The 23,584-nt window shown below is 36.5% G+C and overlaps 1 protein-coding gene across 4 annotated transcripts in view; it reads right to left on the reverse strand.

Annotated features, from left to right (window-relative positions):
• The window catches only part of LOC111874905 (serine-protein kinase ATM), a 127,135-nt gene that overhangs the window by 66,827 nt on the left and 36,724 nt on the right, over window positions 1–23,584 (reverse strand). For all 4 annotated transcript variants that reach the window (XM_033755664.1, XM_023870773.2, XM_033755659.1 and 1 more), the window contains 9 exons: window positions 20,826–21,584; window positions 19,883–20,130; window positions 13,971–14,021; window positions 12,401–12,499; window positions 11,639–11,739; window positions 8,316–8,460; window positions 6,519–6,664; window positions 5,440–5,706; window positions 2,774–2,930 (listed from right to left, as the gene is read on the reverse strand). In XM_033755664.1, coding sequence (XP_033611555.1) covers window positions 2,774–2,930; window positions 5,440–5,706; window positions 6,519–6,664; window positions 8,316–8,460; window positions 11,639–11,739; window positions 12,401–12,499; window positions 13,971–14,021; window positions 19,883–20,130; window positions 20,826–21,584 — 1,973 coding nt within the window. The remainder of the gene's footprint in view (window positions 1–2,773; window positions 2,931–5,439; window positions 5,707–6,518; window positions 6,665–8,315; window positions 8,461–11,638; window positions 11,740–12,400; window positions 12,500–13,970; window positions 14,022–19,882; window positions 20,131–20,825; window positions 21,585–23,584) is intronic.

The following is a 23,584-nucleotide window of genomic DNA, read 5'->3' on the forward strand; positions in this document are numbered from 1 at the left end:
AGAATTTGTTTAGGAAGTTGGAAATTTTGTCTCTTGCATCACAATATATTTTTTCACTCATGTTGTTTGTGGTCAATAACAAGGATCTCTTTATTTTAAATTCAGAAAAGCATAATACAGGTACAAGACAATCAAATAATTTTTATCTGCCTACAGTAAATTTTACAGTTTACCAAAAGGGAGTGTACTGTATGGGTATTAGGGTATTTAACAATCTTCCTCCACATATTAAAGATATATCTCATAATCCAAGGAAATCTGAAGCCTGTCTAAAACATTTTCTTTATACACATTATTTTTATTCCATTGATGAATATCTTCAATTTAAGGCTACTGCAAGTCAATGACATACCGAAGAATTTATATATAGTTTAAGAAATTATGTTTATTGCCACCAAGTTTTAAAACTATTAGTAATAGAACTTTTTATATTTCTGTCATCATTTTATTTTATTCTATTTTTTGGCTTATTTTTCTTTTATATATGTACCACTTGACGTGTTCCATATGCTACCTGTTGTACTGTGGATCCATGGAATGTAAAATAAATGAATGAATGAAAAGTAAAAAATGGTGACTGTGCTTGAGAAGCATACTACCAAAGAACATAATTCTGTTGTGTGTTTTTGGTGGCCAACGCAATCGATGCAAATGATATCCATAAATAATGTTTCCTTTCTAAGGTTGGAAGTGTTTGTTGCATAAAACGGCTCACAACAGGTTCAAGAATTTTCTCAAGGACTTTCGAAAGTCGCAGTGATGCCTGATCAGGTAGCCCAATTTAGACTGCAACAGAAGCAATAACAGTCAAAAGACTTCTACGCTGCGAGTTTCAACACATTGGTAAAGTGATGTGACAAGTGAAACAATGTTGGTGGAGGATATGTCAAGAAATAAATGTTGTTTCCAGGTTCGAATATCACATGTTTTACATTTTATATCTATTTGTGACCTATTTACTGACTCTCTCTCTCATATGTTGCCACCAGTAACAACATAAAAAATTCAATACAAGTTATATTTTCTATCTAAACACATTCCCATGCCTGGGAGCATACCATCACAGAATTGGTACTGTGTCAGTGAACCATAACAAACTTGTTTTCATCCCAGGACATCAAAGTCAAGGGCAACACTATTTTATTTGAAATCCTGTTTCACTTAAGCTGTTTACAAACAACTGAAGAGTAACAGGAAATATGTTTACATTTCAAAGAACTCTCTAAAGTTGAGACCAAATATACACTTCACTAGGATAAGTACAGGTACTCCTTGATTTACATGATAGATGCATTCCAAAATAACACAAAAGAGGGTAAAATCACATAAATAGAACATAATTTTCCCCTCTTCCCTCACATGACTCCTCCTCACACTCACACAATAATTCATTCATTAATTTTAATTTTATCCCATAGATCAAATACTACTACTAGTACAAATACTACTAATACTACATTGATGTAGGACATGCCCACCTATATCATTATCAAACTAGCCCCTAACAGAAATGGGTACCAGGAATCTTCCTGGGGGTTGAGGTTAGCTGGCACTTAAGGCTGACAACCTCACTGCCATCTGTGAGGTGACTGTCTAGAAAATGTGGGTGCCTCAACATCTAACGACCCTATGGGCCTCCATGCTTTACTTTTTTGTGCTGAATAATAGCATCTCTTACTAAGTAGGTCTTCAATTCCTTTTTAACCTTTAACGTTCGAAAGTCACATATATAGGTCGCAAGCAGCAACCGGAGTTGGCTCCAGTTGGGTCCAGTGATTGAGGCTAGCTCTTTCTAATGGACCCAACAGAATAGGTGTTTTCCTTCACCTGAGGATGGAAACAGATCCAGTTTCCGAAACGTAGTGTTTTTATTAGTATCTTAAAAACCAGGACGATGGATAAAGTCCAAAAACCCAATATATCAGTGAACTATTTCCCTATTCTTCATTAAGATTTTTAATTCACTTTCCTGCCTGTACTGCTTCATCTGGAAGAGAATATAGTGTGCTTTGCTTGGATTTACAGACAAATGATTTGTTTCAAAATATTGTTCTACTAAGCCTGTATTTTCTGAGACTGTTTTTTGGAGTTAATTTATATCTTGTCCTATATTCAGTATTGAAGTATCATTGGCATATACTACTGTTCTTCCTTTTGTTAGATGCGGTACATTATTTACATAGAAAATGAAAAGGAATGGACCAAGAACAGGACCTTGAGGAACTCCACATTTAACTGGAAGGATGCATAGTGTGGTAGATAGTTACAATTATGGTGAAGAACATACTGCCTCCATCTTCAAAATAAGGAGGCAGTATGTTCATAGTGAACACTGGAAACAATCCATCAAACTACATGTCATTAAATCACAGAAAATTGTAGTCTTAATATGTCTCTGCTGTTCTAGCCAGTATCACTGACACAAAGATGTATATGCCCATAATAATACTGATCCTGGGTCAACAGCATTATATTTCAAGAATCTTAACTACCAGGCAAACTACACTCATAAAGAAGTTAACGTTTCATAACATATAGGTATTTTATTACTAGACTATGTACTTCTTTGAAGAAAAAGGACTGTACATAAACAGCATCTCAATGGAAACTACAGCTTTCCTTATTATACACAAATCTGGACAACAGAACTTTATTCTATGAAGTCTTTATCAAGGTGATTCTATCTTGATTTATCCCTTGAACAGAACAAGAATGGCTCAAAAACACAAATACCATTAGACTCAGAAGACTGCAACATGATCATATCTCTCACCAGAATTTAAATTCTTCTCCTTCACAAGCTGCAGTATGGTAAACAACGCTTTCTTGCGGAACAATGGACTCACAACAATCAGTGCAGCAAAACAATGCAATGCGCTAGCAGTTCGGTTTGCACTTTCATCAACCTTCTCCTCCATCGTTAAATCACCCTGTGTGTTGAAGAAAACAATACATTTAAAGCAACATTAATGACAGATATTAGCTATGAATTTTAACACAGATTAGTGATGTGGGATTGCTGAAACAATGTTGGAAGACCCTAAAACGAGATACATTAAACAAGGGTTCCACCTTTTCTAAATAAGAGTTTGGTCACAATGTGGGAAATAAAACATTTCTAGAAATGTGTTGTATGAGTATATTTGGATCTCTACACAATTTTACTTTTTCAGAATCCTTGAAGTTTTTTGAAACAATTTTTATAATATTGTCACATGTTGGGTATATGTCACGCAACAAATAACTTCACGCCTTCTTTGATATAGCGAATTTATTCCACTCGCTCTTACAATCACACAATTTACAATCTCAACATTACTGCCATTGGCAGTATCACAAATACTCCGGCGAAAGATAGACAGCAATTGACTGGTTACTCTCTTTCTAGTAACTCATTCACTAGTAACTGGCTCTATACCCAATAATCACTGAACTCGGCAACTGCTATATTGAAACTCAACTGTCTCCGGCGGTGGCTATATTTCAACTGCCTTCGGCAGCTGTGGCATTTTAGCTGCACTCGGTGACTTCACGATCTGTACGGTGTCACTTCTGATCACACACTGGCTCACATACTGCTCAGCCGGCTTTTTATACCGTTCGCTGTTGCCTGTGTCAACAGCAGTGTCGTGTGTTACATCACAGTAGGCAGTGCACCGATGCCACCATGTCACCGCTGGCATCGGAGGGGATGTCCTCCATAGCGCAATGCATCACAATATTAAATACTAGCATTACAGAATTCTGAAATGTATTTTCTTTCAAACACTTTTTACTAGAATATTTTAGCAGACATATGTCAAAAGATATAAATGTTTCTTTAAGACTAATATCATTGCCAGTTCAACTCCCACCCTCCCAAAGTAAAAATCCAGTCACCAATGCTATATTACATAGGATTAAAAACCCTTTAGACTTAGGGTTTAGTGTATTTCTCAAAACATACTGTATTAGCTATCACAAACTGAGATGTAGTATGTAAAGTGCAGTAAAGTAAACCCTCACTAATCCATTATCCTTATTATTAAAGCATCCCATGGCCCATGTGAGACCGAAACATGTTGTAAAGTGAGAAGAAACATACTGTCACATGTTGGGTATGTGACACATGACAAATAACTTCACGTTGTCTTGGATCAAGCAAAATTATTCCACTTGCTCTTACAATTACACAATTCACAACTTCTCAACTACTGCCATCGGTAGTATCACACTTACTTCTCATGGTGTAGTCAGTGCCATGCACTTGATACAACCTGACTTGGTAACTGATAGATTGCAACTCACTGGTTACTCAATACTCACTCGCTACTGAATAGTGTTCACTGCTCTTTATTTCGGCTCGCCACGGACAACACAGAAAACAGTTACATGACAGGTACCACTGTTGTGTAACATCATGTTTACCAATTGCCTAGCAAAAGTCGTTGCAAGGGCTCCCTTGTCGCGAGACGCCATGTTTACAAAGGCGTGGCTGGGCAACGCTGCCGAGAGTTGTTTATTGTTGTGTAGCAACCAGCACACTTTGGCTCTACTCATCACAGCACTGAGAAACACCGCTTTCCTTACTGTTGCGTAACCTCGTTTCCGCTGTTGCATAACTTGGCAGGCAACCATTTATCAAGGGTCTGTCTTCGTGGTAACTTGTTCCACCTCCCGCTGCCCAGCAATGGTTAGACATGTCACAATATGTAAAACTAAAGACATTTTAGTACTTTGATGATCATTTTTAGTGTATGAGTTATATTTCTAGAGTCTTAATGACATTTTATGATTTTAACATCATAAAGTATTACCGTTGCACTTTTAGTGAGAAACATATTTTAGATGGCTTTCATATTTAAAAAAATAGTTACATTATTGATGGATGTTTTAATAATAAGGATAATACCTCAATGCAACGGGATGCTGAAATATAATCTCACTAATCCAGATTGATTGGGGTGAGAGATCATCTGGATTAAGGATGCAAAAGAAACAAACTTAGGAAACAAATAAATCAAGAACTGAATAATATAGGTAGTGCTGATGAAAATAAATAAAAATAAATCACTGCAGCAATTTCTTCTTCTGCCAGAAGCTGAAATCCAGAGTCACATTCATTCAGCTGAAGCCAATCTTGGATATTTTCATGCATTTTCCAGCCATTCTCAACAGAGTCTGAAAGTCATCTCACTCTAATCTCTCTTGTTCCCAAATCCCACGTGTCTTTTAAAGTATGTACTCAAATGTGAACAGAACCTTTCATTTTTATTATTTCAATCTGGATTAGCAAGGGATTACTGTACATACTGGTAGAAGAGGCCCCCCCAAAAAAACACACATCTGTTTGACACTACCACTTGTTAGTGGTTATACTGTATATATACATCACTGTAACAGAACCAATAAACTGTCAAATAAGAATAAAATTAAAAAATTATCATAGTCACACTGTACCTCAACAATAAAGGATGACATAACGATATTTCGCAGTTTTTCAAACATTCTATTTTGCCACGCAAGACGATCAGCATTAAGGCTCATGCCATTTTGTGGGGTGAAGAGTGTAACAACGTAGTTCACTGCTGTCATCCTCATTTCATGGAATGGGCTCCTCATATGAATTAGCACTTCCTCTGCAATTGGTGTTTTTTGACCTACAATGTCACTATCATCAACTAGTGTTCCAGACTCCCATGTAGCCCACACGAAATTGGGATCAACCTGCAACATTACTCTTGCTGTTGTTTACAAATATTAAACCAATGCTACAAAACACTGTCAGAAACACTGAGGTTTGAAGTTTCATCAAGATGAGATTATTCAAACTGGTAAATATTAAGATTACTGTCTCCTGGGGTATGATGCCATGTAGTATCACCGAAGAGTAAGATCTTCTACCTGAAAATAGAAGCTACTGGCTTCTCTGAAACAATGGTAACAATCTATCTGACTATGAGGCATAATATTACAGAAAACAGCAATCTTCAGTCACTGCCATGAGAAAATCAAATCCAACAGTAAGTATGTTCGGTACAAACCGTACCAAATGTGAAATAATACAACTATCACACAACTTCTATACTTACTTTTCCACAATTTTAGTCTCAAAAATAATTAATAAGCCACTTTGGTTAAGCATATGAAATGTGGCAGATTATAGACTAAAATAAATACCTAAAAATTCCCTACAACTATTTTCCATATGATGAAAACAGACATATTTCTGATTTCATAAATCAATACAGTGCAACCCACATTTAATATCCCTCAATATAAGGTTCTGTCTTCTTTAATATTCTGTTCTAACGAGCCCAAGTCAATAATTTCTGTGTTAAATTTCCTCCACTTAAGCTTCCCTAAGTATTCATTTGCAAGTTTCACTGCCTTCCTGTAAAAACAAGTGTGTAAGAAAAGTCTGCAAAACAGCTTTTGTTTTGTGACATAATTTAATGTTGTAAGAGCTCATTAAAGTGAAATATCACAGCCAATAATCTAGGTCCATTAAATCTTCTATGATGACATTATGTACATACCATTGCCAGCTCACCCAGACATCTGATATACTGAATGCTGACTTCTGGGCCATATTTCTTCTTAACATCCACATTCTTCTGGAAAGCCTTTAACAACACCACTGAATTTTCTCTTGATGCTCTGTCTTGTACATGTCTGAACACACCTAGATATAAGGATGAACAAAGAGAAGGTCCAACAGAGTGATGGTTTACCAGTAAACCTACGGCACTATTTTCTGTAAAGCCTGTCACACTTCCCACCTTGTCATGACCATCAGGTTGCTGACAGTTCTTGTATGAAATTAATGGCAATAAGACTCTGTAAAAACTTAACATATCTGGGAAACCATCTTCATATTAAGAAGAAAATGTGGCTGCTGTATGAGCAATATTCATCGTCCAACTGATTTTTTGGGTTGGGCCAAAGAACTCCCTAAATCAAGATGAGGGACTACTGATGAAATTGGAAGCAAAATTCAAGCTACTTTTGCTAATAAACCATCTTACTTCTTGAGAAAATCTACTCAAACTGTAATTATTACAGTTAGAAAAATGTTTGAACAATGTTATAGGATTCATTAAACTTTAAATTTGTAGCATGATTTCTTAATTAATTTTAATTTTACAATAAGGTAAAAGGCAGTAAATAAACTTAAATCTTGACTACTGTGTAACTGCACCACTGCCATGCACCCATTTAAATTTAATTACGTTCATTAATTAGAAATTTAATTGTTTCACAGTTGGATGTTATGAACAAGTCAGCGAGACATGGGCCTATTCTTGCATGTAAGAATTAGCTTATTCTCAAACTTGCAGTAGAACAAGAAAGAACTCCTGTGGATTTTTCTTATAATTTTAGCTCAAAAGTGTAACTGCGGTAATCTTTGAGAATTTGAAGCTTGGCAGTTTCTGCAAACCACAATTCTTAAGGGGGAGGGCCAGAGACCAACACTTAGGCTCGAATCCATCAAAGACCTGTCGAAAGTTACGTTATGTATTTAAGGGCTAAAATCCAAAGTCACAGTGAGCTGACTGGAAATCAGGGAAATAAAGTGAACTCCCTAATTTCAGAAAAGTCCAGTCACTAGAATTTAGGGGTGTGACAGAGCCAAGAAGCTGATGGACCAAGGACCTCACGGTTTGGAGAGAAGTCAGTCGTCGAAGTCAGTTACACGCCAGCTATTGAACAATTCAGAAGCAAAACTTGTATTGGTCAGTTGAAAATTTATTGTCTGTACTTATAAGCATTAATAACCAAAGCTGTAAGTTCTAAAAGAGTAACACTACAAGCAAAAAGTGTTGTGCTTCAAAGAAACAAAAACTCAAAATTAAGCAAGTTTATAAGTGAAATCAGTAATTGAGTAAGAAAAAGGGAATAAACGTTAATAAACAGTTAAACTTAATATATGTGCATGTGTAGCATTGAGCTTATTTCCTGCCCCTCGGTGCTTGAGGCCTGCTATAGGCTTTGAGAAAGAAATCCTCAGCTCTACCGACCACAACGAACCTCACCTCCTTATAAATAAAACAACCTGAGATAGTTAGTAAGCCCAAAGTAGACCTGTATGTGGACACACACAAAAAAAGAGCAGTGAGAACTGTTCTGATTCTTACCCAACCTCATGCAATTCAATTAAAATCTGCTACGTTTCGATGCTATTTCTTTCTGCTTTATTTCACAATGTGTTTCAGCCTAATATCAATCTACTTAAAGAATTGTTTTCATTTCTTCTTTCACTTTTAACAAATCAATTTAAAATAAGAAATTACTTTTCAAACCCTCAGTATATCAGTTTATATAACGGCACATACCACAAAGAAGCTGTTGAATGATAACAGCTGCTTCGTGATCCAGATAATGTTTTCTACACAAGGTCTGGATAACCTTCAGAATTAAAGCCACATGAACATCTTCGAGTTCTTGACAGTTTAAAGCTCTTCTTGTCACAGCAACGGCCTAGACAGAGAGATAAAACATGAAACAAAATCAAGACATGAACCTCATTTTCAGCAATAAACTTATTTAAATTTTTTTGCACAATATGGGCACTGAGTTGTACTCCTTGCATTCAAAGTCTACATAATCCATCCTGTGACAACAAGAAAGAAGAAAAAAGAAGGTTGCACTGAAAGAAGTTCACTAGTTTGGCAAAAGTTACTACCATATGTTAAATTTTTAATTCCTTAATTGTGTTTCCCTATATTTCAAATTCAAAGTGTTTTTCATTTTCTTCCCTACAAATTAATTAAAATATCACTTCCAGTGTGAAAACTAGTAAGATCAGTATAAGTGATAAGTATAAATACGGCTAAAAAACTATATTATGATAGGAGGATATTAAACTTTAAAAATAAAACGAAAACCTGGAATATAATTAAAACTGAAATAGGAAAAAAAGATAATAAAGAAGATATACAGATACCTGGATATTAAGGTAATACAATATCCAACCAACAAATTCTTGCAAATAAATTCAATGACTATTTTTTAACAATTGTTGATAATAACATAGATAGTACAACAGGTCAGCCAATACATGACAATTATCTAAATTATATGTTACAAACATACAAGGGCTCGCCCCAAAATATTAGATTTAGACATATGTCAACTTGTGAGATAGAAGAAATTATTAAATCCATAAAAGCCAAACATTCAAATGGATATGATGACACACCAGCTATAATATTGAACGCAAGTGCCCCTTTCATCAGCTCTCCTTTAACGTGTATTATTAACCTTTCCTTTGGTATCTTTCCAACTAGACTGAAATACTCAGTAGAAAAAGCAGTATTAAAAAGTGGTGATAAACGTAGTATTTCTAATTACAGACCCATATGTTTGCTAGCCGCCTTCTCCAGAGTTTTCGAGAAGGTAATATACTCAAGGCTCTACCAACATTTAACCCTAAATAAGATACTTACAAGCGACCAATATCGTTTTAGGAAAAACTCTTCAACTAATATGGCCTCTTTCAAACTATTGAATGAAATCTTATTAGCCATGAATAATAAATTAACCGTCAGTGGTATATTGTGACCTAGAGAAAGCATTCGACTGTGTCAACCATGATATACTTTTAAAAAAATTGAAACACTATGGGATAGTAGGAATATTTAAAGCATTAATTACATCATACCTAAACAATAGATACCAGAAAGTGGTATTAGATGACAGGAAAACTCATAACAGTACCTCCTCCAAGTAGGAGATCAAAAAGCATGGTGTTCCACAAGGCTCTATCCTTGGTCCTTCATTTTCCTGTTGTATGTAAATGAGCTTCCTAGCGTAATAACTAACAACGCAAATATCATTTTATATGCTGATGACACAAGCATCATAATGTCTAATCCTAGTCTTCCGGAATTTGAAACTAACATGAATAAACAATTTGTAGCCATAAATTAATGGTTTAAAGCCAATTTGTTATCTTTAAATTAAAAAAAAAAACTCATTATCTTTCATTTAGGACAAAAAATAGTTTAGAAACCAATATCAGTATATGCTGTGGAGACAGGCATATTACTAACACGTCAAACATTAAGTTTCTTGGTTTACACATTGACGAAACATTATCATGGAAACTTCATATTGACCAATTAGTAACTAAAATGAGTTCAGCTTGTTATGCTATTAGGACAGCAAAAGGTTTTATGTCACAAGAAACCCTTAAGATGATTTATTTCTATGTGCATTCTATTATGGAATACGGTATAATTTTCTGGGATAATATGCCTAACAGTATCAATGTCTTTAGGATACAAAAGCGGATAATTAGAATTATTATGAATGCAAAAACTAGAGACTCCTGTAGGGATCTATTTAAAAAATTAAACATATTGCCAATGTATTCACAATATATATACTCGATAATACTGTTCGTCGTAAAAAATAAAGATCTGTACAAATCGAATCATGAGATTCATAGCTTCAGTACCAGACATAGCACAAACTTGCACTCTCCTACATCACGTTTGACAGTTTTCCAAAAAGGACCCTACTGCTCTGGTATCAGAGCTTATAATCATCTTCCACCTCATATAAGAAGTCCGAGTAATGAAATGAAACTATTCAAACCGATGCTAAAAAAGTTTCTTCTTTCCAATTCGTTTTATTTCTTGGATTAATATTTTAACTGTAAAGTAAACTAAACACCTGGGTTATATTCCCTACTAAGTAAACTTTATATGATACTTATAATCCGCTCATATATATTCATCACATCTTAGTACTATCAGTACATTAGTTTCAACATTTTAAACATATAGCTGCCATACGATGTACACACCTTTCCATCTGCGTCCTGGTTATCAAGTGTGCAGGCATCTATGACCTGTTTGTTGTCTGGGTATTGTTTGTAAGTAATAATTGATGTAATGTCCTAATAAATAATCTGCTTTTAGATATTAGAACAATGTCTGAGATATAAGTTTTGAGGTTTTCACAGCGATGATTATGAAGAAAGTCGTCCTCTGGGATCTGGCGCCGTGTATTCTTGGTTTTAACCGACGTTTCGGAGGAACGTATCGCCTCCATCTTCAGGGCATGTGAATCGTGATGCGAATACAGAGAGCAGTAGCTGCAATGATTCGGGAGTGAAGGGCGCTAGTTTAAATAGGAAGCAGGAAGGGGGGGGTGTTTGGGAGAGGGGACCAATGGGAGATCGAGCTCCATCTGAACAACATGAACAAGGAAACAGGGTTTTGTCTCAACAAGTCATGGAAACCTCTCATCTCTTCCCTCAAGAGAACTCCACACNACCCCCCCCCCCTCCTGCTTCCTATATAAACTAATGCTCTTCACTCCCAAATCACTGCAGCTACTGCTCTCTGTATTCGCATCGCGATTCACCTGTCCTGAAGATGGAGGCGATATGTTCCTCCGAGACGTCAGTTAAAACCAAGAATACACGGTGCCAGATCCCAGAAGACGACTTTCTTCAATGTCTGAGATACTTTATTGTGGAGATGAATCATGGATGTATTTATATTCGTATCTTGTTAAGTGATGCGACTTGTCTGGTTTTGTCTGTGACTAATTCCACATCTACTGGTCATTACTTCACCACTAAGGATCAACGGAATGTTTCAATAAATTGAATTGAATTGAATTAAGTCATAAGTAATCTATTTACCATTTGAAAATAACAAAGTGAACTAGTTGGCTGCTTGTCTTCCAGTAATAACTGTAGCAAATGAGTCAATGAGACAATGCTTTGATTACTTAACTTTTTACCTGTAAGAGAAAAGTAATATAAATTTACAACTTGTAGTCAATGATCTAGCATTGAGACTTTTGTGAACAGCAGATACTTAACTGTTAAAATGATGCCTTGCTGTTTCAAAAGCTGAAGGCATGCACAAGCATACATATCAGAGAGCAGAGAATGTAAAAGAGTGTTATGTTAAGTGATATAGGCCAGACTTATGTACACAAGGAGAAGCATAATTGTGTCAGATACTTCATATATTATTAGATATGAAACATATATTAGGATCAAAATTTTGTCTGATCAAAGATTACTAATAATCTATGGTATTGGAATGGAATGTAATTTAGAGAATTTGATGCACTTCGTAACTTACTTAAATTATCATAAAATTATTCCTTAACACATATAGTTTATAAGTTTGGTGCAGTTCATCAAGGGTTTGATCTGTTACCTAACTGAAGTTTTCTGTATTAGTCACAAACACATTTTGTAACTAAAAAATGAATAAATATAGTTTTACTGCCATACTACTGATAACAATTCCAAGAAGTATGAATGGAGGTTAAGTGACTTATCCAGTTTTTACCTTATATGCAAACTGGATACAATCACATATTATATAACATTCTACCAAAGAGACTTTCTACATTAATGTCCAGCTGTGGTATCATGAGGACTACTGACCTGTGAGACAACAGCTATAGGAGCACAGTAAACCAACAGCTTCTGTTTGAACTTTCTCTGCTTCTGTTAACAGTTGCACATCCAGAAGAGAACATGATGCTGTAGTCATTAAAAAAATTTATTCAGAACATTATAACCAACCACCTTCATTCCACTTTTTCACTCTCTGGTGATACATTATTCTGATTTACAGATTGATGTTAGCAACATTAATAGATTTTAAGTTTGAAGCATTTCATTTCATTTCATTTATTCACCTTCCATAAATCCTGTCGAGAGTACACTCTCATGCGGATGTGGAGATCATCCTAGTTACAGTATAGTTTTCCTAGGTATGTAAACACTACTGATCTGTTAGTTGCTAATATTCTGGGTCTTCCATTCCACCCCCCCCCCATTTCAGTAATATTTCGTCAAATTATTTTGTTCAGCCACAGCAATTTGAAGATAAAGCTTTGCACTGTAGTAGGTGATCTGTATTAATTATTCAATGTGAATCTCAGCACAAGATTTAATGAATGGATGGATGGTCACGTGAGTTCAAAAGACTATACTATCCCTATAAACCCAAACTAAATTTGATCAATATACGTTTAATGAAGGCCACCAATATTAAATCCCACAAAATCTGTACTTGAATGCTGCAGCTTTCTTGTGCATAAACAGAGACTGTGAGATGTTTGGTTCTCACAGCAGTGATAATGAAGATGTGGTTGATGCCATGTAGTCTGGTAGAGGGAATGCACTCCCTCCACCTTCAGGGTCAAAGAAGAGCTAGCAGAAAATATCAAGCATGCTGCCTGTTCTTGTGTCTATGTGTATCTACAGATTTATATATACCACCAGCATAACAGACGTAACTACAGCTGCAGAGGTGTGCTCATGCTGGTTCACCAGTTGTGGATTTCTTATACCCTGAAGATGGAGGCGATATGTTCCTATGAAACATCGGTTAAAAAAATATCTACACAGAGCCGCATCCCAGAAGACGGCATTCTTCACAGTCACTGCTGTGAAAACCTCAGATCTTACATAGAACTTGAGTTGTTCATTATAGTGAAAATAAAGTTCTTCAAGTGAAAAATAGGTACAAATTAACATGTTTAGTTGCAGCAAAAATCTGTGAAACATGGGATACCTGTATTTGTAATCCTCTACAACAGAAAAGTGGATGGACATAAGATACATTAGTAGTCCATAAAGAGTTAATTTGGTGATGTAATTAATGTATAAATTTGTTAACAGAAGTACCATTATTATAAAGCGTTCATCATATGGATGTAAAAACCTATAATGATCTGAGAGGATGCACTTCATAACACAGTACACAAAATTACCAGTGAGATTCTTTGAAGTTAAAGCTTCCTTAAAAATAGAAATAATGGAATGCAAACTAGTGAAATCTCCCGTATCCTATTTTTAAAAATATCTGTTCAGTGGTTTAGATGCTGATATTAGATCACAGAAAAACAGCAGCTATGACCTTAGCATAAGGCAGAGGACAAACTAGTACCACAGCTTTTGTCTTCATACACAGAGTCCTACACAAAGATTTAAGATAATTTTGTACCTTCTTCAACGATGTTTGAGCCTGAAGAGTCCACAGCTACATCATCACAATCTGCAACAGCATAAAACTGCAATTTGTTCATCTCTATAATATAAAAAGTGAAAATTGCCATTAATACAGAAGTTAATACAGGGAGATCGAAAAGTCGCGCACATCAAACTAAACATTGTCATAAATTGTATTGCAGTTAATATAATTATATTTCCTACTGCTAGATGGTACTGTAGGAGTACTAACGAGAAGAAACACCATCTGTTGTGTATCGGTCATATGACATCTGCAGTATAGCTTTGTTTACTGCGTGACGGACATGTCGTTTTCCCAAGAACAAAGTGTTTTCATTGTGGAACATTATTCTGCCAGTTGTTCTTATGTACATGTCGCAGACAAGTTTCGTCAGGAATATCCGGATTCCTAATAATTCGATGATAACGTGAATAACCAACCGATTTTGGGAATGTGGATCAGTTTCAGATAGGAAGAGATCTGGGAGACCAGCCATTTTGACTGAGATTAAACTGGCTGACATGGAGAAAATGTTGCAGCGTTCCCCTTCAAAAAGCCTGAGGAGACTATCAGCGCAATCAGGGATTTCGTACGGAAGTGCTCAGAAAGCGATGAAGAAGTTACACCTTCGTGCATATCATGTTCGCTGTGTGCAGGAACTGAAGGACCTGGATAAAGAAAAGCGCTTATTGTTAGCTTAGCTTAGTTGCGGACATTTGTTGGCAACCATGGAATTGAAGAGTTTGATTGCGTTTTCTTCACTGACGAAGTGTGGTTTCACCTTAGTGGCTACATGAACAGTCAAAACAATAGGATTTGGTTATCTGAAAACCCACATGTGTTACCTGAAAAGCCCTTGCACTGTCAGAAAATTGGAGTGTGGTGTGCTGCATCACGTCATTGAATAGCAGGCCCAATTTTCTTTGAAACAATAGTGAAAAGTCCAGTGTACCAAGACATCATTACACAGTTTATTGCGCTTCTTGAAGTTGATGAACGTGAGTGTTGGGTGCATCAAGACGGTGCCACATGTCACACTTCTAATGAAACCATGCAGTTCTTGCGCGTGTTTCTCAATGACCGTCTCATTTTGAAAGGATTGTGGCCCCCGCATTCCCCCAATTTGTCACCCACATATTTTTTCTTTTGGGGTACCTCAAACGAATTGTCTATAAAAACAATCCGCATACATTGGATGACCTCAAGAGGAACGATGGCGATTAACAGCATCAGTTTACAGGTGCAGCACAAAGTGGCCTCAAACATGGTAAAAAGAGTTCGTGTATGCATTGCTGAACAGGGAAGCCATTTCGAGCATATGTTGTAAAGACGTGATTTGATTTTGCATTTCTAAGATGTAAGGTTTAAACATTAATAGTAAGTGCTGTATGTCTTGTAGTTTGTGCAATAAACCAGCAAAATATAATTGCTTAGTGTGATGTGTGTGACTTCTCAATCTCCCTGTACAAGCAAAATATCATTTTGGCCCAACAATAATCTTGAAGAACACTCACTACCTTCTGTTATGTAATGTTGTGTTTTCTGGAAGTCCACTGACATTTATGAGGATTGTACTGCCCACATCTTCAGGGTCACAAGTAAGCCAAGTAAGAAACCAGCATGGAACAGGCAGTCAGGAGACCCTAATGATAGAGGCAGTTTGTTTCCAAAAATGATAGCGAACTTCTATCACACTACACAGCGTTAAATCACAAACAAAAAGTATTTCTCCTCAGAGAGACCATACCATAGAATAGCAACCCCCCCCCATACACACACACACACACACACACACACAAATGTCCATATATAACTATTAACTACATCTCTCTGGTACAAATATAACATTTAGATTAATGAGTCTTACAGTAAATTTTCACTGAATGAGAGTTTTAATGCTTCCTCTGCTGCTGCATACGAGCTCCACTGTCCTTCCTGGATGGTACATGATTAGTATTTTTATCACATTAATAATCATTAGATCCATGATATGTCTGCAGTGTCCGTCTTTTAGTGCACTCAATTTCACTTGTTATTTCACAACATGTTTCGGCACTATAGTGCCATCATCAGGTGCTCCATTTACGTCAATCTATTTCATTGTTTGCCATCATGTCATTGTAAAATTTAAAAAGTATTTAAAAATGTTCGTCAATTATAATAAATATTTATATACTAAAAATTTTGTTAAGATTATTTATCTTATCTGTCCCAATTCTAACGCCACGCATAGTTTCACCACTATGGGAGTCGTTCCTCTTATTCTCAGTGTATATCGTGTCTCGTGTTGTGTGCTCCCTTTTTGGCTGCAACCAAAAAGGGAACACACAACACGAGACACAACAAGAACCATAACAGATCCAGCAACATCAGAAGACGCAGAAGAACAGTGAGACCTCCAAAAAGTGAAGAGTGTAATCAATATAATAAAACTGAACTTTAATTCATGAATTTTAACTAATAATATAATTAAACTAGTTAAAGTGAACTTGACGCAGTGATGAACGTAAGTAGGAAGGGACTGAAAAAACAAGTGAAAGTGAATGCATAACTAGTGATCTGAATTGAAATTCGATTCACAAATTTTAAATTTTAACTTTTGACATTTAGAATAATATTTTAACTTGTGTTTTGTGAGAGGAGCTTGATATATTATTGAGCGTGGGCCTGAATAAGATACGGGATCGAATAAGTGAGAAGACGAATGTGATTGCGTGTAATTATACAGCTATGTTCGTACACCTGAGGATGACCTCTTGAGGTCGAAACATGTAGTGTAATAATAATAAAAATATGTTGTGTGGTCGGTAAAATTGACTCTAATATTGATTAAATACACAACAGGATGCAAGAAACAATTAAAGCATTGTCTGATTTCAATCTCCTCTTAATTTCCACCTGTATCAAATTTTGATTTGTTACTTTTGTTCTCAAATATCTCAACTGTGCCACATTTTCAGGGGATTTGTTAGATATCTTTGTGCCATGATTTTTCCTTGCATTCTGGTGATGAGTCAGAAATACGAGGGTCGTACTGAAAGTCATGAGCAACAATTTTTTGTAAAGTAACATGCTTTATTATTGACAAACCAAATACATCACCTCAATCTACAGACCTTTCTTTATTTTTCCACATAATCGCCACTTCTTTGTACACATTTCTCCCAGTGTTCTGAGAGTTAGAAAATTCCCCTTCTGTAAAATTCGATTTCAGCCATCCGAAGACACTGACACACTGCTTTCTGAATTGCCTCCCTTGTCTCAAAACGTTGTCTATGCAGCTGATCCTTCACAAATCCGAAAAGATGGTAGTCGGAGGGTGCCAGATCAGGGCTATAGGAGGGGTGTGGAAGAACTTCCCACCCCATCTTTGCAATTGCTTCCAATGTGAGGCGAGTGCCATGGGGGCGAGCTTTGTCATGCAGGATGATGTTTCGTCCCAGACATTTATCGCGCAATGCACGATGGAGCTTGTGCAGCATCTGGACATAATGAACAGCACTGATGGTTTGCCCAGGTTCCAGGAATTCGGCCAGAATAAACCCCTCTGCATTCCAGAAGACTGTGCCCATCACCTTTGCAGCTGATGACACTGTCTTTGCCTTCTTTTTTGATGGCGAATGCAAACAATGCCATTCCATATTCTGCCATTTCGTTTCAGGCTCAAAATTGTGAAACCAGCTTCCGTCACCTGTCACAATACAGAGAAAAAGATCATCGCCTTCGTGTCGATATCTCTGCAGCAGTTCTGAGGTGATGGCTTTCCGCTGACCTTTGTGGTCTTCGGTCAATAACTGCGGGACCCAACAAGCACAAACTTTCCTATAGCCCAAGCTTTCAATCATCTCCTGTACTGCACTGTACCCTATTCCAGGTTTTCGGGCTATTGTGTCCACAGTCAGACGCCTGTCATCTTGAATGATCTCATCCACTCTTTCCTTGTTGCAGTCAGTTGAGGCTGTTCGAGGACGACCGCTCCAAGGCTCATCTTTGATGCTGGTGTTCCCATCTTTAAAATGTTTCACTCATCTTGGAACACTGCTCGCACCCATGCACACACTTCCATAAGCACGCTGAAGTCTCTGGTGAATTTCTGCAGCAGGGATTTCCTCTTTCACAAGAAATTTGATGACAGCGCGCTGGCAAAACGACATATCGTTGTTGGCCATTTTGTTAGGAGTCATACTGGTCACGTGATGCAAGCTATTGATGTCACAAGACACTTAAGGTCAACACAACAGCTGGTTCCACCTACCAGCATACTCTCTTTCGTCTGCTGTTCCCAGGTTGCATGCAAAAAAAGTTGCTCCTGACTTTCAGTGCGACCTATGTATATTCTTAGTTTTCTCTGCATTTACTTCTAGACCAACTTCCATACTAGCATCAATTACAGTTTCTGTGTCTTTCTTTAGAGTATCTATGTTATCTCCCAGTAGATTATCAGCAGCAGCACAGACCAGCAGCTGATATCTCTTTTAATTCCAGTCCCACCAGGATTTCCTTCACCTTCCTAATGGCACATTCTAAAGCAAAGTTGAAAAGCAGTGGTGATAACAGCATCTCCTTGTTTTAGACAATTTTGGATAGGAAAATTATAAGACAAGTGTGTACCTATATGGACTTTATTATAGGTTTTATTTAAAAACACTTCAATCAGCCTAACTAGTTTCATGGGTACCCCAAACTCTATCAGAATATTGTACAATACTTCCCTCCTAAAGAAATCACAGGCTCTTTTGAAGTCTCTGAGTAGTTGATGTACTGTCTCATTGTACTCCCAATTAACCTCCAGTATCTGACGAATGCAAAAAATCTGATCAGTAGTTGATCTGTTATGTCGAAACCCATACTGACAATCCCCATTTATTTCATCTATGTAAAGACTTAACCTTCAGAGGATATTGGATAAAATTTTGTATGAATTTGCCTGCACATTCATACAGTACCAATATTAGAATATTTTTGTTCCAAGCATCTCTGGTTGAGCATCAGCAAAGATGCTTAAGGGCATATGCATTCATATTAGATAGATGCTGCATTATCATGAAATGCATCTCAAAAATAGAGTTACACCCATAGTAATATTCATCTGATTAAACTGCATGTGACTATAGTAATACCGGTAACAAAAATCTACCAATTATTGCTTCTGAATTATTTTCATACCAATCTGTCGTGTTCAAGACACACAACAACCTGAAAATGTTTAATTTTTCCAAAAATCACAGGTTTTGTCAATCCATTGTCAACAAATACAAGACAACTCCTTACTTTTTAAATGAAAAAAAATGTATAATTGAGTACAGGAGCCAGGATAGCTCAGTTGGTATAGCTACAGGATACTGGCTGGATGGCCTGGATTTGATTCCTGACAGAGGCAACAGTTTCTCTTCTCCACAGTGTCCAGACCAGCTCTAGGGCCCATCCAGCCTCTTATCCAATGGGTACCAGGGGCTCTTTCCCTGGGTGTAAAACAGTCAGGCAGTGAAGCTGACCACTCATCTGTATCTATTGAGGTGTTAAAAGTCAAAATTATAAAAAAAATTACATTTTATGGCTGCTGCTTTTCTAGCCTCCTCCAAAACTGTAGAACTTCCCAATAATGTATGAGATCTGAGATTTTCAAGATGAAGACAGACTGTGGTCTGTCAGGTCATGATAATGTGCAGTCTGGAACGTGGTTACCAACATTTCGGAGGAATCCAATGCCTCCATCATTAGGATAGAAACTGTAATATAAAAGTTTACTACATGGTCTCAGTGATGATAAAATGTTGGTTTTAAAGCTATTCAAATGAGCATTGGGTAGGACTGGAGGTGAAGAGCTGAAATTTTTTTACTGGCTCCATTCTGTAAATATGGAAGATATCAATATCATGATATTGTATGAAACAGTTCTACCTTACCCATGGCCATTGCTCCTTGCATATGTTTCACTGTAGTTACGCTGTGCACAGCATCCAGCAGCTCTGTAGGTGTCAGCTCCTGCAAAAGTCTCATTACATCTTCATGAAGCTCAACCTCAAAGAGCTGCCGCAGCTTGTGCAACACACACATCACAACAGATAAGTTCCTCTCCATTCTGGATGCTACAAGAATTCTACTTGCAAATGAAGCTAAATAATCCATCATTTTTCGAACAATGCCAGTAAGACTGTAAGATTAAGCAAAAGATTAATGCCAACTGATGAACAAACATATTACAAATATATACTGCAGATTTTCGTCAAAAACATTTTGCAGCAGCACACATTTATGTGTATATTGTATTTTTTATAATATAATTAACTTAAAAAATGTTACTGATTTTCTTTGTGTCAACATTAAAACACATCTTCAGTATATCATAAAGTATCCTCTTTATAAGTTTACTATTGAAACACTTCAACCATGATGTTAAAACACAGCATTTACTCACTTCCTGTAAGTGAGGATGCACAGAGAGAGATATGTGTAGCTGCCAACTAAACACATGTACAGATGCTTTACATAGCAAGGATGTACAATCCATTCCTGTTCAGACTAAGATAATCATGCCTGCCTTACAAGAATACAGTGGTGCATATATGTTAGCTATGTATTTGCCTGATGATGGCTATTAATAGCTGAAACATGTAGCAGAGCCAAAACTAGGCACTGACATTGATGCCAAAACTAGGCACTGACATTGATATAGTTGTGTTGTGACAGTTTTAATAAAGAAAATGCAGAAAGAGTTCACAGTATAATACCATATTTATCAGTCATTTTGACTTTCTTTTTTCTTTCATCCACTTTTTGTAACATTTTAAGCATTTCTGCACTGACAACTAATCTTGCATAAAATTAAAAATGAAACAGTACACTTACCTAAATGTAGGAAGATTATGTGATGTAATTACATTCCACTTCAGCATCCATGACAGTGTACTTATAATAAGCAAACAATGTGAAATATAATCTGTGAGTACTTTCAGCTTGGTAGTAGAATCTTGAGGTATTACCATCCTTTCTGTGACCATAGAGCAATCTCGTTTCAGAAGTTCTATTAACTTATCTTTGGCTGATGCAATGGCTAACTTGGAATTATGATTATTCTCCTTGCTGGTACAAGATAATACATTATTGCAGTTTTTCAACAAGAGACCCATCTCAAAGGAACTTATCATATAATCATCTTCAATAGAATCTGTGACAAACTTTTGAACACATGTGTTTTCACTCACACAACTGTCATCCATATCACAGTGTGATTTAACAACAAGTTCAACAAGTAACCTTGACATAAGTGAGGGCATAATTGGTACCAAGTTCAATTCTGTAAGTCCCAAGTCTTCTTTGTTTGGTAACAACCAATCTAATAAGGCACATCTCAAAGATTCAGGTCTCTGGTTAGCAGTTTGATAAGAAGGTACTCTTGACTGAATGTTGTGAAATGCTTCCAGAGTTTCTGGTAAATCACAGCACTTTAAAATCACTTGCAATGTTTGCATGCTATGTTCAGAGAGCTGGATTGTTCCCTTCAAGAACATGTGAATAAGAATTGAGGGTTGCTGAGTTTTCTGATGTAGTATCATTGCTTGCAGCAACCTATGGCTCCTCTCCTCACTCTGGTTCAGACCCACAGTTCTGAAAATTATAATGTATATAATTACTTTCCTAGCCTCTTTTCCTTACTCTTATGGTGTCAATATCTGTGTGATATGGGGTCTTATACTCATACTCATATACAGTCAACTCTCGATTATCCAGGATAAAGGTGGGGATGGAAATCACGATTAATCGAAAACCCGGTTAAGACAAATTTTATTAAAAGTAGTACTGTAATACTGTACCTTCATAATACTATAGGCCTACCTGTATTTAAATTTATTCAACCTCATTTTTATGTCATCTCATGGCCTATTTAATACTCTTTTTACATTACACTGAAGTATGAATTAGTTATTTCAATCACAGTCTTCAACAACATCAAACACTTTTTATGAATATTCACACTTAACACTTAAAAAATTTAATATTGTCGTTTACTTTTTCGCGGCACTTTCCTTTTTCTGTTGAATACTTAACACAACACGCTTCCTTTTACACCCTGACATTTTGCTAACGCACTTGAAATAGATACAAAGAAACTAACTGGGGCGATGGATCTGTCCTTGAAACTTTCCACAAATCCTTGCATTCTTTCACCCCTAGCCTAGAACATTGTGTTAGCATAAGGGAACCAAAGAATGCAGAGCTCGGTTCACACTAGTGCAAAAATCGTGTTACAACTCACCATGTGAAACAAAAGTGAATGAATATTAAACAACATATAAGCCTCAAAAAAGCCTCAGTAGCCCCGGTTAAGCCGCAAACCGGTTAATCTGCCCCCGGATAATCGAGAGTTGACTGTACTTTTCTTTCCATAGATCTATACAAAGTTAAGGATGCTGAAATTGTCTGTCCACCCACAGTTACATTTGAACCAAATTGTTGATTTTAAAAAAATTCAGTGCTCACTTCCCCACCACATTTTTCAAATCCCAGAGCTGGGTTTGCTTATTATTAAAGTGTCTAGACTATAAGAAAAGTTGGACAAATGAAGTTTGATTCCTGAGACCTGGGACCCAACAAGCCTCCTATCAGGAAGACTCCATGGGCTCTAACCAGGGCACAAAGTGACCAGAAGATAAAGCTTACCATTCACCTCCATCTAGTACAGGAGGTGAGGATTCATGGAGCTTTACCGCCTCTTAACTTAAAACTCCATGGTGTGGTGCAAATTAAGCACAAGGACACATCTTCATGATTTGGTGTTTAATTAAGCACAGGGACAACCTTACCTTTCATCTTTATCATATCAATTATCTAATAACCATAAATCCTTTGAACGTTCCCTAAAAAGATTTTTACATGCTAACTCTTTTTATGCATTAAATGGGTTTTTAATTACAAATGTACATAAATTTGAATGTTTTAACACCACATTTTAATATAGTCAGTACGGGAGATGTGAGGGGTTGTATTGTGGTTACTTGTGACTTATGTCTGTTAATCAGGATATTATCTTTTTGCCTCGTATTGTTGTATGTGTTAGATAACTAATGTGGGTGATCTTCGTTGTGTGGCTTGTGTGAGTTTGTGTATGTGTTTTGTGACTATTTCCACATCCTGGATCTGTTGCCTGTGTGGATGTTTATGGAACGTGGAGGATGTGTATGTATGTATATGAGAGTCCTGTATCAATGTATTTTGATTTATGGGAAAATGAAATAAAGAAAGCATTTAATTCAGTTAATTTGAGTAATTTGAGTGAAACTGTACCAATTTTAAGTTTTTATAGTAATGCTCTTTTTAATTTATGTTTAGTAATTATAATTGTAATAAGATTTTTTTATTGTCTATGTTAGTTGAACAGATGATGGAAGGTGTACTAGTGAAATTAAATCCAGGATTGCCATGGCAAAAGCTGCATTTAGCAAGAAGAAGAATCTTTTTACCAGCAAACTGGACTTAAATTTGAGGAAGAAACTAGTGAAATGCTACATTTGGAGCATAGCTCTGTATGGGGCTGAAACATGGACACTTAGGGCAGTAGATCAGAAACATCTGGAAAGTTTCGAAATGTGGTGTTGGAGAAGAATGGA

The sequence above is a fragment of the Cryptotermes secundus genome, unplaced genomic scaffold (genome assembly GCF_002891405.2).
Source record: "Cryptotermes secundus unplaced genomic scaffold, Csec_1.0 scaffold308, whole genome shotgun sequence".
NCBI lineage: Eukaryota > Metazoa > Arthropoda > Insecta > Blattodea > Kalotermitidae > Cryptotermes > Cryptotermes secundus.